Below are 15175 nucleotides of genomic sequence, written 5' to 3'. Positions count from 1 at the left end.
GGTGGGAAGGGTCTGCCACATCCTCAAAACACCACAAGTTACAGGGCACCATCTGATATATTCATTTTTAACATTTTTAATTAATCAAGAGTGAACGGTCATGGAAATCATTAACATTCAACTTTTATTTTTAAATGTTGTCCCTCAGTGTGTGCCCAGTGCAGTGGCTTACTGTATTATTTTACAATATTGTTATTACATGGATAACACGGTTGTTGTTATGGAGTGCGCCTAGAGCAAATTATGCAATAATTCTAATTCTCTTTCTCTTGTAAACACAAACAAGGGTTCATCTGCAGAACTTATTTCAGTATTGTTGCACATGGCGTGGGGTCAGAATGAACACAAACACTCCCCTGTATTTGAGAGGCATCTGACTGCCTGCTACAGACGGGCAGGGCTTGATGTCCATACCCAATCCTTTAACTTCCTACCCCCAGTTGAAGCTACAGCCTTAAAAGGTGGAATTGCTTATGACCAACTGCACACGATGAATGAGTGAGGTAGGACATCCAAGCCCACCCATCGCCCTCAAACCCCACCCTTATGTTGCTCTGCCACAAATAATGTTCTGACCTCCCGCGGTCAAATGGGTTGGTACAGACGAGTGAAGAACAGCCCAAACTGAGCGCATGCAGAGCAGGACGGCAAAATGGAAACCATCGTTCCATTTTTGTTCTTGCCTTTATACAGGTTGCTATGGAAACACAGCTTATGGAATTTAAAGCGGAGCGGGGGGTCACCCAAGGACACGGCCTGAGCTGGTTGAGAATGGCAAGCTATGTGGCCAGGTCTGAGACCAATAAATACACAAGTACTGGACTTCCAGTCCCCCTAACATTACACCCATAAGAATATTAATACATTAATTTTAATATTCATCATCATCATCATCATCATCATCATCATCAGTGCATTCCCAAACTGGCTTTAAGTTCCTGGAGGTGTTTGTTCCTTAAATATTTTAACACACAACAGATAATAAATGTATTTTGGCTTAGGAGATAAGGTGCAAACTCCTGACAATCGACTTCCACTGTATAAAATATGCCCAACATACAGGTACAGCACTGCATGCTTTAAGAAAGGACCCTGAAATGGCACTTTTTAAATTGTTTTATAGATGCAAAGTTCCAAACAATTTTTGTATAATTATATTTATACAAGTACTTCCATACTTACAAGTGAAACAGAAATAAATACAACCGTTTTACAGTATCACCTGTACAAAATACATTTACAGTAGCATTTAGATCAGACGCATAAAATGATGCTATTATTAAAATCATTATTTAATGCATTTAAAATCGTACTGTTGTTAAAAAGTTAAAACTAAGACTTTTATTCACTGTTCATCAAACAAAATATTTTCATTATATTCAATTGTGTTCATATAGAAGTCAAAAAGAAAGGTCATCCCAGTGCAATGCTTTTTAAGCAGTGAAGCTAATCTTACTTAGACAACCTTAACATTTTTAAGAAAGGAGTCAGTAGTGCGATATTTATTCAAATAAGTGAATATGTATGTGGGGGAGTAAATTCTAGACATGTGAATTCCCAGTTTTTAAAAACGAAAACAAACACATAAGGACAAAATAAAACGGTACCAGAACAAAAGGTGCAGGTGAAAATGATGAACCCACGTGGGCAAAACAAAACCTCAAATAACAAAAAGCATGAAGTTGAGAAAGATGCAACCTACTGGAACTGCATACACTCCAGCTCCATTTGTTGTAATTAAATTGTCTGTCTGATAAAAGTGAATCTAAAGAGATTATGCATTTGTCCCGGGTCTGGTTCACACACTGGTCTCGGTGTAGAGGATTGTGTGGGCAGCTGGGGTGGGCTGGTCCCTGCTCCAGGGACCCTGTCCGTGGCAGATCTCCTGAAGCAGCAACATGTTGGCCTCCTTCCACTGTCTGTACCTGACCGCGCTCAGACTGGGATCGGCCAGTAGCTGATCAATGGTCAGCAGGTCCGCCTCTTTAGCCTACGTCACAGGAGACAGCGGGTATGCAGTTACTCTGGCACCATGACAACGGTGACAAATCCAGTAATTTCAGGGTAATTTCACGATTTGGCCTTGAAACCCCTGGAACCGGAATAATACTTGCCTCAGATTGTTAATCTGGGAGATATGGGCAAACAAATTTGGCATGAATTTGCATGATTCCACAAATCTGACTTCCCCATCTCCATTACTGGAGGTCAAATTAATCTGAGACAAGTGAAATTTCAGTTCTATGGGTTTCTTAGAAGGCCAAATCAGCATGCAAAATATCATTAAAATCTGTGATGACGTGGTCCAAAAGTATGTAGAGTGGACATAAAATGACCCGCAAGAACCTGGATGCATTGTTGGAAAAGAGCAAAAGAGTACTTCCTTGCATATCTACTTTGAGAAAAGAAAGTAAGACAAAGATAGACAAAACAAATCTGATAGCTAATCAACCAAGGATGTCAATTTACAACTGGCAGTTAAATACCCTAATATCACAAATTCATATTTACAGATGTGTGATGGTATGGATTGATACTGCCCTCTAGTGTTCAACTCAGAAATAATGTCAACGATAACAGCCGTCAAAACTCACCTTTAGAGTGCTGTTCAGGGTCCTTACAAGGTGCAGCTTCTCATTGATGGAGTGGTTTTTACAACGCTTTATGAAGGAACTTCTGAAATCCTTTTTGGTTGAAGGTTTGTGTTCTCCAATCGGAGATAGGCTTGCTTGCTTCAGATGTATGTACAGTTGTTCCATTTCATCAGATGTGGCGTCTTGATGCTCTAAATAAAAATACAGCACACAAGAATAACTTCTACCACGACACCTCTTACAATTGTAGTGGACATACATTAACCAAGCGGCGTTCAAAATATAACTCATGGTTATGGCTACAAATTTCACCAAACAAAAGCAGATGGATCTACACATTTATTTGTAATACATAAAAACTATACACAAATAAGGTTTCATTATCATACATTATAATCAAAAGGAAATATTAAAGGTCCCATATTGTACACTTTTCCAGTGTTTTATTTTAGGTATTGATATCCATAAGAAGACATCGGTGTGCTTTTAAGTACCAAAAACAATCTCTATCAAGTTTTACATGTTCATTCTCCAGGGCCTCTCATGATCTTTACCAAGAACAGGCTGTTTTATTCACTGTTTTGTTCACTGTGTCTTTAAGGCTCATTGACATCAATGACCGTCTGTTCTGATTGGCCGGCTCCAACAAGCTGAACACCATCTGTACCGAGTGCTTGGATTTGTTCGCGCTACAATGTGGGCTGTGCGTATTGTTGTGATGTCACAACTTCATGGAATTCCAAATAGCTCGTTTAAATGCACATTTCCTTCATACGGATTGTGTGGATTTATTTGGGGACTATGCATTTTGATACTTTCACAGCGCTTGTATAGCACCTTCAACTCCTTTATAATACACATAGCAAGGTAAATATAATTTTTCACAATAAGGGAGTGCATTTTTATCAACTGAAAAATTCATATTGCTGCATCCTCCTATTTGCTGCAGTATTTACCAGGTAGTTCTACAGTAACTATCAGCTACACAGCAAACTCAGCTCACCTGACGATGACAGAGCCACTTCATCCTGATGGTGGTTCCTGCCCAGCACAATCAGTGGTGAGGCCTGTGAGGATGAAGGATTCTGGGAGCCCTCCTCACTGCAGGTCTCGCTGTCTGCCTGTAGGGGCAGCGCACTGACATCGTGCGAGGAGCAGCCCACAGCCGCCACACTCCCAGGGGAGGAGTTAATGGAGATTTCCAGCCAGGACTGACTGTGATTGGTCAAGGAGCTCTGTGACGTCGTCACACTGGCAGGAGAAGGGCCGGGGTCACTGGTCTTATTGGGAGAAGGTGAGGAGGAAGTTGGTGGGAGGCTCACCTAATTGAAACAAACCATGTGTCAAAGCCTTAAAAATGCATTGAAATCTTGAAGTCACAACATAAGCACTGAAAATATAACAAATTAAATAATCTTTGTTTTGCTTGACACTGCCATTGTTATATGGGCAGTCAAGACTGGGATTGTCCCCTGCGTAGACTAAGTCACTTTGGATAAAGGTGTCAGCTGCATACCATATTATTATTATGATTCTTATTCTTATTCTTATTATTATTATTATTCTTATTCTTATTATTATTATGCAGCCACAGGGGTTCATAATCCTAACTAACATGGACAGTAATGGGATTTATTCACCTATTAAATGAAGGCAGCTGTTGGTCAGAGAAGGGGTTCCATTAAAGTAAGACTTATTTCCTTTCAACATTTTTTACTTGACCTGTTTTGTGTGCTACTTATGTGTGTGGTATTTACCAGGAAATAAAAGGTCACTTCCTCAGAAAAAAACCCTTATAAACAAATGTGCTGTGAAGCACACTGGGCACAAAGACCTCTTGTCTTCCATTCACAGTTATGTTACACAAATTTCATAAATAATGTTTTTTATTACAGATTCACATTAATCCGCATAATCAGCCTTTGATGGCATCATCGATTGCAAAAGACAAATCCATTCTTTCTGGCTATAAAAACAAAAACAATGCACCAAGAACAACAACAACAACAAACAGCCTTTCTTCTCGCTAACATCTCTGGTGAGATCTGTAGCTTGTGATTCCAGAAAAGTACAAAATGGACGCCAAAGGTTTGCCTGTATCCGAAACCCCTGAACTCATTAATAACACATATTTAGAATTTGTTCAACAATTCAGCAGATAATTGTACTAGAATGATAAATATTTCTTTCAGTTCAGAGTTGGATTGGTGCTAGGGTTTTTTTTTTTTATGTGGAGATGTTTAATTAGGTCTCAGTGCAGACTGTAATTACGGGGGCTAATCTGGGAAGAGAATTGCTCGGGTGACACACTCACTGAGGTCGAGGCCTGCTCTGGGTTTGAAGAAGAGTTTGCATCCGTCAGCTCAGCCTCCTCATTATCACTTGCTTCACTGTAACATTCTTTAGAAAAAGACACACATGTATGCAAGCGCACACACAGGCACACACAGGTAGGCAAGCTCACACACACACACACACACACACACACACACACACACACACACACACACACACACACACACACACACACACACGCATGCAAGCGCACACACAGGCATGCAAGCGCACGCACACACACAGACACACATGCAAGCACACACAGGCACACACAAGTATGCAAGTTCGCACATACACACATGCATGCACATACAATTATCATGCTATAAGAAAGTGAGGAAACATTATTTAGATAATAGATGTAGACATAATATTTCCAAATATATTGTAAATGAGTATTACCACTCAATAAAATAAAAAACAAAATCATCATATCATTTTGGAATAATATACCTCCAGAGCTTCTTTCCACCGGCTCCGTCTGTGTCGGCAATAATTTAAGTTTATTCAGCCATCTGAAAAAGACAAAACGCTGGTCCCATTACCATCATATTCCAAAAGTCCTATGCAAGAGAGAATGGTATGCACCCTGTCTGATTATTTTTGTGGAGAATATGCTGAATGCTTATTTTTACACTGAACCAGTGTCCCTGCTACAGAAGAACCTTGCGAAAGTCCCACAACTGTGGTTGAAGTTTTATTTCAACAGCGCACTCCTTTCATTTTGGGCTGAAGTTCAAGCACATCCGCTCCCATTATGTCTGCTGGAGACCAGACTCTCTGACGGCCGTGACCCCCGCCTCCCCCCTCCCCCCTCCCCCCTCCCCTCCCCCTCTCACCTGTTCATCTCGCTGCTGCTTTCCGCCGCAAAGTAGAACGTCGCGATCTGGGGGCGGCAGGCCTTCATCGCGCTGCAAGAGACCAGAGCCAAGGAGTGAGATAGGTTAATGGGAAACAGAACGCTAGAGTGTGGGACCAGGGACTGGGAGTGAGACAGGTTCATGGGAAACAGAACGCTAGAGTGTGGGACCAGGGACTGGGAGTGAGACAGGGTCATGGGAAACAGAATACTAGTGTGGGACCAGGGACTGGGAGTGAGACAGGGTCATGGGAAACAGAAAGCTAGTGTGGGACCAGGGACTGGGAGTGAGACAGGTTCATGGGAAACAGAAAGCTAGTGTGGGACCAGAGCCAGGGAGTGAGACAGGGTCATGGGAAACAGAACGCTAGAGTGTGAGACCAGGGACAGGGAGTGAGACAGGGTCACAAACACTAGTCTCTAGAGTGAAGTCTCAGAGCGTCTCAGAGGTCTTAGAGTGAGTCTCAGAGCGTGTGGTCTCGAGCACATGGGAGCGGATGTGCTCGAACTTCACACATTACAACAGTGGTAGGCAGAAGAGCATCTCTGAACACAAAACCCATCACAATTCTAAGTAGAAAGGCTACAGTAGTAGTCTAAAGTTTAAAAAATAAGTCTAATAAATACCTAATAAAGAGTGTAGAGGGATAGTACTAAACAAAAATAAGCTATTTTCAAACAGCCATAAAAAGAATACAAACAGTTCTTGCAGGTTTGGTAAAAAAAAAAGTTAAGGCACTTGACAAGAATTCAGCAGGCAGACTACTTCCTGTGACAGGGAGGAAGTCCCCACACTGTGGTGCAGTGTTAGCAATAAACTGTACATACGCTTGTGAGAAAAAGCACTTCAACAACCTAAATATAACTTAAAATAGTACTAGGCTTTAAATAGAACAGTAATGTGATTCAGTTCAAATTTAAGGAAGTATTTAAGTACTTTTTGACATAAAATACACAGCATTTTATAATACTAAGTGGCAAGAATTGATCTTCATTATTCGACATTCACGCCACTATTAAATACAGCCCATGTAAGTGTGGCTAATGTCAATCATTCCCAGAATTCAATTGGAGAGGAGTAGCCCATGTGAAAGAGTTATAAGCATCACTTCTCCATCTCTCACATCTCCCCCATTGTCCTCTGAGGTACACAAGCACGACTATAAACGTAAAAAAATTTGGCTAGAATATGAATTAAAAGCGCTTACTGTTTCCTCTTGCACTCCACAGCCTGGTCAATGGTGAAATCGGCAAGGTTTATGTACCCTTCAGCTTTCTCAGCCTATGAAAAGTGCACAAAGAAAGTCAAGTGTATGCTTACACATTTAATATTTGCAGTGAACATACCTGGTTCAAGGAGATCTTTTACAGTCAGGTGGATGTCTTCATAAAAGGAACATTTTTCAGTAGTGCAATTGCAACTTTGAATAAACACCGTATTCTACCCTCAAATGCAAATTAATCGCCCCCTGCTTCACACCCTCTCCACCATAAAGTTTTTTCAAAATGTGTCATAACCCAAAATGGCACCCCCTCAAGCTCTCTGACAGAGGGCAGACACCTTATCAGACAGCTGCATGCAGTAAGCACTATCATTCCAGCTAATTTCGCCTGACTGGCAGCGTTGGGAGTGCTATGTCATTTTCTTCACCGCGTGACTCACCAACTGACCAGTGTACCAGTAGAGAGAGGTCTTCTTCAGCAGAAACCAGTACTTCTTCCATTTGTTCCCAAGGAAAGCCTTGCCCTCTTTCTTCCTGTAGAGCCAGCCCTGACAGTCCACCTGCCCCAGGTCCTTCACGGAGATCCTCCTCCGACTCATTCTCACATTGCCTGCCAACAGAGGCTCTCTTTAAAAACTTCTTGGTCACGACTGCTGTCTGTTCTGGCCCCACAGTTGTGGAATGACGTCACTGTGATAATTAGCCATGTAAGCTATGTGTATGTTATAGCTTATAATTGCACTGCCATGGTATTCTACTTGGAAAGTTGATGTAGTCTTCAATGGTTCAAGTTTTATCTATGTGATCACTCTAAGACTTGGAACTGTACTTTTCTCTAGGGTCTTCAATGCACTTGCATATGCTAAATAACTAATGTAATGTAATGTAATACAAAAGAGCAGCGAGGAGTGTTTGGCTTAGATCTACCGAATCATGTTCTTAACGTAACTTTAAATCTTTCTGGAAAAAGTACAGTACAACTGCACAAATCCTAGCAGTCGTAGTCCTTGTGAGGCTCACTGACTTGATCTGCAAGTATTTTCACACAGAGTAAACTCAATTACAGCACCATTAAACCAGTGATAGAGTGCAGACCAGCGTATCCAATAAGAAGCAATAATGTGACCATCGTCTGATAGAGACCAAAACTATTGAATCGATGCGATCAAGACTATTTCAGTTGAAGTGCAATACACCAGTTTTGTGACACATCGATGGCATATCAAAACAACTTCTGAAACCGAAACTAAGATGTGTGGGCTTGGGTTTGAGGCTAAAGCCAAGATAAACTAATTCTAGAAGAAATTTCGAACATTGCAAGTTAAAGCACTGAGATACAATCTATTACATTATCTGAGTGAGTTAAGTTCAGAATACCACGCTCATACCACCGAGCATCTACGACTCTATAAGACTAATGCCTTTATAGTATAGTAGATAAAAATGCTATGAAATCCATAAAGTTAAAACGACACACTCAATGTCATGTATAACGATGAGAGGCATGAATGGATTATTTTAATTGTGCTACTATAGCCGTATCAATCCACAGTTTGCACAATACTGCGCGTATAAACCTCATCATTTCAACAGGAGATATAGCTGAGAGCATGCATTAACACCTGCATTACTGAACATATGGAATGAACAGAAAAGTATACAAAATTGCGCACAGCAAAATGACTTTGTTCTTAGTGGGATTCAGATCAAAAAATAGTAAGAGTTCACTACCGAATTTGATGCCCTCTTCTTTAAGGATCATATGCATCTAAAAAATGCAAATGACTATCAGAAACGTGATTCATCTTACTGGATTTGACTCTTGTTACAGTTCTACCTCCATTAAGCAACTCAAATATTTTATTTAAAGAAATTACACTCTTCACTGACCTGACCAGCCTCAGATCTACATGGAGATACAGTCAGAAACATGCACAATGCATGCATACACACACATAAACAAATACACACACCAGATAAAAAATACCAACATTCACAGAGCTAAAAAAGTACCTACCATCACCTGCACACAGCACGTTGCCTGCCCAAGTAGCATCTAATCAGATCATCTCATTCTACGAGTTGATATGTTGGGCTAAAATTGCCTTTCGGAGCAAAACCACAGACGGCTCAACATCTGCCAGTGCTGGAAAGCAGAAAAAAAGCACGAGCCCTCTTACCTCTGGGTTTCCTCCTGGGCTTCTGGAAAAAGGACACCTTTGGGGGGAGACAGCAGAGGGCGAGAGGTAGGAAACACGCAGGTCCAGGACGGAGGCAGCAGCTGTCCCAGGACGGAGAAGTCTCCAGCACACTGCTCAGAGTGACAGCTCAAGCACACACCCCCCATCCCCCCCAACCATACTGCTGAGCATTGATCGACTGGAACATCCTGTTTCACACCACATCTCTCCCCCACAAGCTCTCCTCTGCTAGTGACATTTCATTTGTTTCTCTCTCTCTCTCTCTCTCTCTCTCTCTCTCACTCTCTCTCTCTCTCACACTCTCTCTCTCTCACACTCTCTCTCTCTCACGCTCTCTCTCTCTCACACTCGCTCTCTCTCTCTCACACTCTCTCTCTCACACTCTCTCTCTCACACTTGCTTTCACAGTCGCTTTCTATCTCTCTCTCATGCAATTAGAGATCTGGCTTAATGTTGGCTGTGTATAACATTCAATACTGGCACTTACACCAAGTGCTTTTGCTTTTGCAGAAGTTACTGTGTAACTCTGGTGCACATACAGTAGATTCTGATACCGAAATGTCATTTTCACACAGATTGTTTTACACACATCTCCTTTTAACAAACATCAAAGGGGAATGACTCCACATTAGATGTACCCTCGTGTTCACGCTACAGAAATGAATAGAGGTTGAAAAATGTGTAATAATCTGTCAGCTCCAAACTGATGTGTAGATACATGTAGCTGATGCATGAAAGAAAACGTCGTAAGTTTGCCTTAAAACACTGGCAGCACTGCTAATTGCACTTGAGGACATTACACTGAGTGAATAATTACACAAATGGAAGTGTGGACATCTTATGCTCTGATATAATGAATGCAACAGTGCAGCAGTACATGTTGGTAACTTCCTCTTAAAGAATATATTTCTGTCTGTGTCTTGCACATCTTGTGCTGTGCAACCCTGCGACATTCGGTCTACAAAATAACACTGCTCGCATGCTGATATTTACGACAGTGTTATTTATCCAGTTAAGTTTAATATAATGTGCTTTCTTCCAAAAAATGACTGTGATGAATTATATTGGGCCACCTCATACTTTCTTCAAGGAAAAGGCATATGTACTTACAGAGTGATAGTCACTGGCTGCCATTGGATGTGCAAGCAGGGCAGGAAAAGCAGCCTGGAGACACATGAACCATAAGCAATGAGTGCACTTAGAATTGCCCGACCACGGCAGTTACAGGAGACACGACGGTGGATTACTATTTCAGCACATTTCCGAGGCAAACAAACTACAAATGCCCCTGAAAGGGCTGGTTTAGAGTTTCAACAAAAGGTTCACAACAACAAATGAACGAATCCACCAAGCAGAGCTGAGCTATACAGTTTTAATTACCCAGTTATTTATCCTTCTCAGTCTCTTTCGACTGCGTAATGCCTGCATGTCAGACTCTGCAGGATATTCCTGCAAAAACGAGCGTTTGGGGACAACAGGCAGACCGGAGGAATCCCTACATAGATACCTATTTAATTGTGACTTAATGGACCCCCACCCCTTACATATAGTCTCTTTGCATTCTTTGAAAAAAATTCAGTTTAAACAAATCAAGGACGGCTAAACTTAAAAGCGAGATGAACATTCAAATTCATAGGTAGGCTACAGCACCACATTATCTAATGCAGTTTGTCTGTCTTTCCAAAACATGTCTCAATTAAAGTACTCATGCCTGTCTGTTGAGTTCGGTAATTTGCACAAATAAAACACAATTTCTGCTCAGTTCAATCAGATCAAACGTAGACCTACCATAATCCACGATTTTAGACTTCGCATTTTGACTACTACTACTGGCAATACGTTCCAGAGAAGCGTAAAGATCACCTTTTCTGTGTTCTGGGATGCAAATTAAGTAGGCCAAAATGGTCAAATTATTTTTCCGGGGAAAATACGAGGCTAAATCCAGGCACAACCGTATAACGTTTAATATCACACTTCACCTGTGTGCGAATTTGGCCTGTTTCCTATTCGCCAAGTGATTTGGTGATTTACTCATTAATAACTCTTGTTGCGTTCTAGGATGCTTTGAAAAACTAAATAAACTGCAATACGTTCTGTGGTTAAAACTTTCCATTTCTCATATTCTTGTCCATATTGGCCACTGAGGGTCGCTCTATCACTTCGACCGTGCACTCACTCACACTGTTTGCTAAATTGCTAGTCATTAGCAGACATTTCCCGAAATATCTGACGGGAAGTACTGATTTTGGGTTTATTGTGGTTTTGTATGAAGCGCTTAAGTTTGCAATGACCCGAAGTGCTGGCATTTCGCCCATCCCTACCCTTCCTATCGAACTGTGATTGCAGTCTTTTACATTCAGGCAAAGGCTTCTGTCTTTATCCTACAGGGCAGCAATACATGTGTTTGAGGGCTCTTAAATGGCACATCAGCACCTTTCACCATTTAAACAAATAATTTCAAAGGGTATTGGCAGGGAATATGTGTGGTTCAATCCGCTTGTATTAACATGCTGACACTAAGCAAGAACAGTCATATTGCAATTTATTAAAAAACGAAATATATAGCTGCAAACCCAAGAATGCATATAGATTCACCAGATTACAAATGCAATTAGATCACCAATGAAGTTACAGGAATGTATCCCAGAGCCTGATCACTCAGTGCCCTTCAGCAAATGTTTGCTTTTTGGCCCAGATAAGGACTAATTAGAGCCCGTGGAAGAAGAAGAAGAAGAAGAAGAAGAAGAAGAAGAAGTCTCCCTTGTTAGTCCACATTGCCCTGGATTTTCACTTTGAACATTGCCTTAGAAAGGGAATACTGAGCAACACTGAGGTCTTTCTTTACAGTGTTTCAGACAGTGGCAGGAGTCTGAGCTACAGATGGGGTCAGGTTATTTCTCTGTGTTGTGAGACTATGAGATTGGCACTGGAAGACTGTGATAATTATGGTAATCTGCCTTGTGGCTGGGTGTTACTCTCTTTAGCAGCAAACACAGCTGACAAGTGATGGTAACTCTGAATGTATTGATTGTGCTGCCACACAGACACACACACACACACACACACACACACACACACACACACACACACAGAGTCATCCTTCATTCTCTATCTGTGACAGCCTTCTCATGAAATGAAATTATCATAACCACCATTGGCGAATGGGGAGAGTGCCGGCAATCGTGTGCTGTCCGTTGAAGCGCATAATGCTGTCGCCGGTTCTTTCCTGCGACCGCCCAGCTGAACAGCAGAGGTCGCTGGTGCGTAACAAGGGAACACTCCAGGCAACACTAACCCAAAATATGCCTCTGGTCACAGTCAGAATTGTTGCTGTCTGGATGTGCTACCAGACCCACGGACCGTGGGGCTCATCCATGTCTCAACAGAATAAGCCACCACGCTTACTGGTAAAAATTAAGCAGCGGCCCCTCTTCTGTTAGTTCTGTTGTTTAGAAGGTTTCGCATTTCTTTTCTTTTTGCTACCACGTGTCTATACAGTATATCCACATTCCGATTCACCGAGTATGCAGCACCAAGTATCGGGCCAGGTGAGTTCTTTGTAAATTACATGGGGAGACTACTGCGAGGGGTGGGAGTAAGAAAATCTTAGTCACTTTAACAAAGCAAAACATGAGTCACTCTGTGTGTTTCTGTCAGTAGAGCCCTTTCCTGTTGATATGGTGTTCCATGCTCTTCATTATATGACTCCCTATAGTGGGTTTTCACCATAAAGAGCAATGAAAACTGGGTCATTGACCCATCGGGTCAGAACATCGAGTCCAATGCGGTGGCTGTAGCTGTAGACACTCTGAGCCAGAGCCGGATTCCCTTTCTGATATCCTCAGTGGAATTGGGGTATACATTTGAAAAAAAGAGTAAAAGGTTAATGCAAGAGTTGAAAGGTTAAAAAAGTGACAGTACTCGTCCAGTAGGAGGTACCCTCCGATGGAAGGGAAGTGCATGAAAACAGACCAATCTTTGTGCAGCACTCTCCCCATGTGAGAGACGGAACCTGGGTCTTCTGCTGCTCTGACAGCTGTGTCTGTGGGTGGGTGAGGGAGAGAAAGAGAGAGATGGTGGTGGTGGGGGGGGGGGGTTACACAGTCAAACAGGGCAGCTGCAGTCCCAAGCAAGCACTCATTAGCATTCAGACCTGCCTTTCTGACACTGTGGGGTGAGTTTCCAGCAAGTGAATTAGGCAAAAAACCAAGTACCTCACACCTCTTCTTTCTCTCTTTCATTTTCCTGGCTTGTCCATCCCCCCTTGATATTTCCCTTTCCCCTCAGAATTTTTAACAGGCTCTGAAATGAATGTAAACTAAAACATGCATGCCAGTCATACCTTGTAAGCTGCTTAGGTTTTCTTTACATAATCTTCATCAGCCTGTACACAGACTTAGAATTACTGTAGATTTACTCAAAGCTTGATACGCCTTTAAACTCATCGAATGTTTTGCAGGTGTTAACAGCATTCAACTTCAAAATGATCTTGTCCACCCCAGTGCGAAGTCTCACATAAGCTGAAGTGCAATTTGAAGTCCATTTCTTTGGGTGTGTGGTATTCGGATCTTAATACAGTTAGTTAGATTTGACAGTAAGTGTGATTATATCCCAGGATAATGCAAATTGACAGATGGGAAACTAGCTGTCCAATTACTTTTGGCCCCCTAAATTGGGGAAACTATCTATAAAAGGGATATAGTTCCTACACGGATAACCTGGTATGGATGTAAATACCTTCAGGTGATAGTCTGCACTTTAACCTCATATTCCTGGTTTCATTTCAAATCCAATGTGTTGAAGTACAAAGTCAAAAAAAACAGAAAAATACTTATGGACTGCACTGTATTTGCTTAGTTTAAAATACTGAGACCATAAATGCTACTGTGAGCATTCATCACCACCTCACCCTACAGTTTTAGAGATTTAACAACGTTGGACTTGTTTCTCATCAGCATTAATTTCTCACGCTATCTGCTCCTCTTCCTCGGTGTCTGGGAGGCCGAGGCGATTCAGTGCCTGCTGGGATCTTTTGACCCTCTGTGACATGAAAGTGAGATTTACTGGCAGTGGGCTCCATGACCAATCTGTCCATGAGCGCGATGCACTCTGTGTTGTAACAGGGACACTGATCCCTCTTAATTATGTGCTGGAATTTGTTTGATTCGATCCAAGCCGAAAGTGAACTGCGCTTAAACTCTGTGGGAAAACCAGAGCAGATGGCTTTTAGTCTTATAATTAAACTTAGAATCTTATTTTTCAGTTTTTTGCTGAATAAGACAAGACTATTGCCAATAAGATAACAGTTTTAACTCTTTTAAAATTTGCCAAAGGGGTAAGAAACTTTGACTTGCCAAGCAAACAGTACCTTCAAACAAGCTAGCATTTTCTAGTTGAGAGATTAAATAATATTTTAAGTGTCATTACAACTCAAGACACCTTTTTTGCAGTGCATAACATGTGCCGAGCTTCAACAGCTTTCTGCTCACAATAGCTGATTCAGGATCAGCTTGTGGTCCCAAGTTTCTACTTATCAAGTCTTCATTGAAGACAGTGATTAGTTAATTAGATGAATCAGGTGTCCTAGGGCTGGGCTAAAACAAAGGCCTGCACCCAGACCAGCCCTTTTCAGGAACCCTTTGTTAAGACTGTATAAGCACTGCAAATGTCCACTTGCTATTTTTCAATTAACTAGTCCAGTGGGGTTCTCACTCCTGGGACTGCCTTAATTGATCAATTAAGTGCATACTAACAAAAACCAGCACACCATGCTGCTCTTTAGGACCAGGAGTGGATTACCACAATTACACAAGCAGGCTTAATGGACAAAGCAGGCCGGAGTATATATACATTGTTAGAAACTCAACTTGTATGAAAGTAAATGAAAAACAAACCTATTATTTCTCAGGGTCTTATTTGAACTTAACTGGACTTAATGGTACAATAGGTAAGATTTTTTCT

The 15175-nt window shown here is 41.6% G+C and overlaps 1 protein-coding gene across 4 annotated transcripts; it reads right to left on the bottom strand.

Annotated features, from left to right (window-relative positions):
* Positions 1-1098: 1098 nt before the first annotated feature.
* ipcef1 (interaction protein for cytohesin exchange factors 1) lies at positions 1099-11309 on the bottom strand. Of its 4 annotated transcripts, XM_061241961.1 has the most exons (12): positions 11194-11208; positions 11003-11089; positions 10325-10378; positions 9194-9230; positions 7454-7623; positions 6999-7072; positions 5771-5842; positions 5385-5446; positions 4909-4994; positions 3598-3916; positions 2595-2785; positions 1099-1990 (listed from the first exon to the last, which is right to left on the bottom strand). In XM_061241961.1, exons 2-12 carry the CDS (start codon positions 11027-11029, stop codon positions 1799-1801), a joined length of 1284 nt encoding a protein of 427 aa, XP_061097945.1. In that variant the 5' UTR covers positions 11030-11089; positions 11194-11208; the 3' UTR covers positions 1099-1798. The 4 variants fall into 4 exon arrangements, with proteins under 4 accessions (XP_061097945.1, XP_061097944.1, XP_061097946.1 ...); XM_061241960.1 differs by having other exon boundaries at positions 11003-11309; XM_061241962.1 differs by lacking the exon at positions 11194-11208 and having other exon boundaries at positions 9194-9294; positions 11003-11092.
* Positions 11310-15175: the final 3866 nt, after the last annotated feature.

Source organism: Conger conger, chromosome 5 (genome assembly GCF_963514075.1).
Source record: "Conger conger chromosome 5, fConCon1.1, whole genome shotgun sequence".
Lineage (NCBI taxonomy): Eukaryota > Metazoa > Chordata > Actinopteri > Anguilliformes > Congridae > Conger > Conger conger.
The sequence above is the reverse complement of the archived record's forward strand: the minus strand, read 5'-3'. Positions and strand labels throughout refer to the sequence as shown.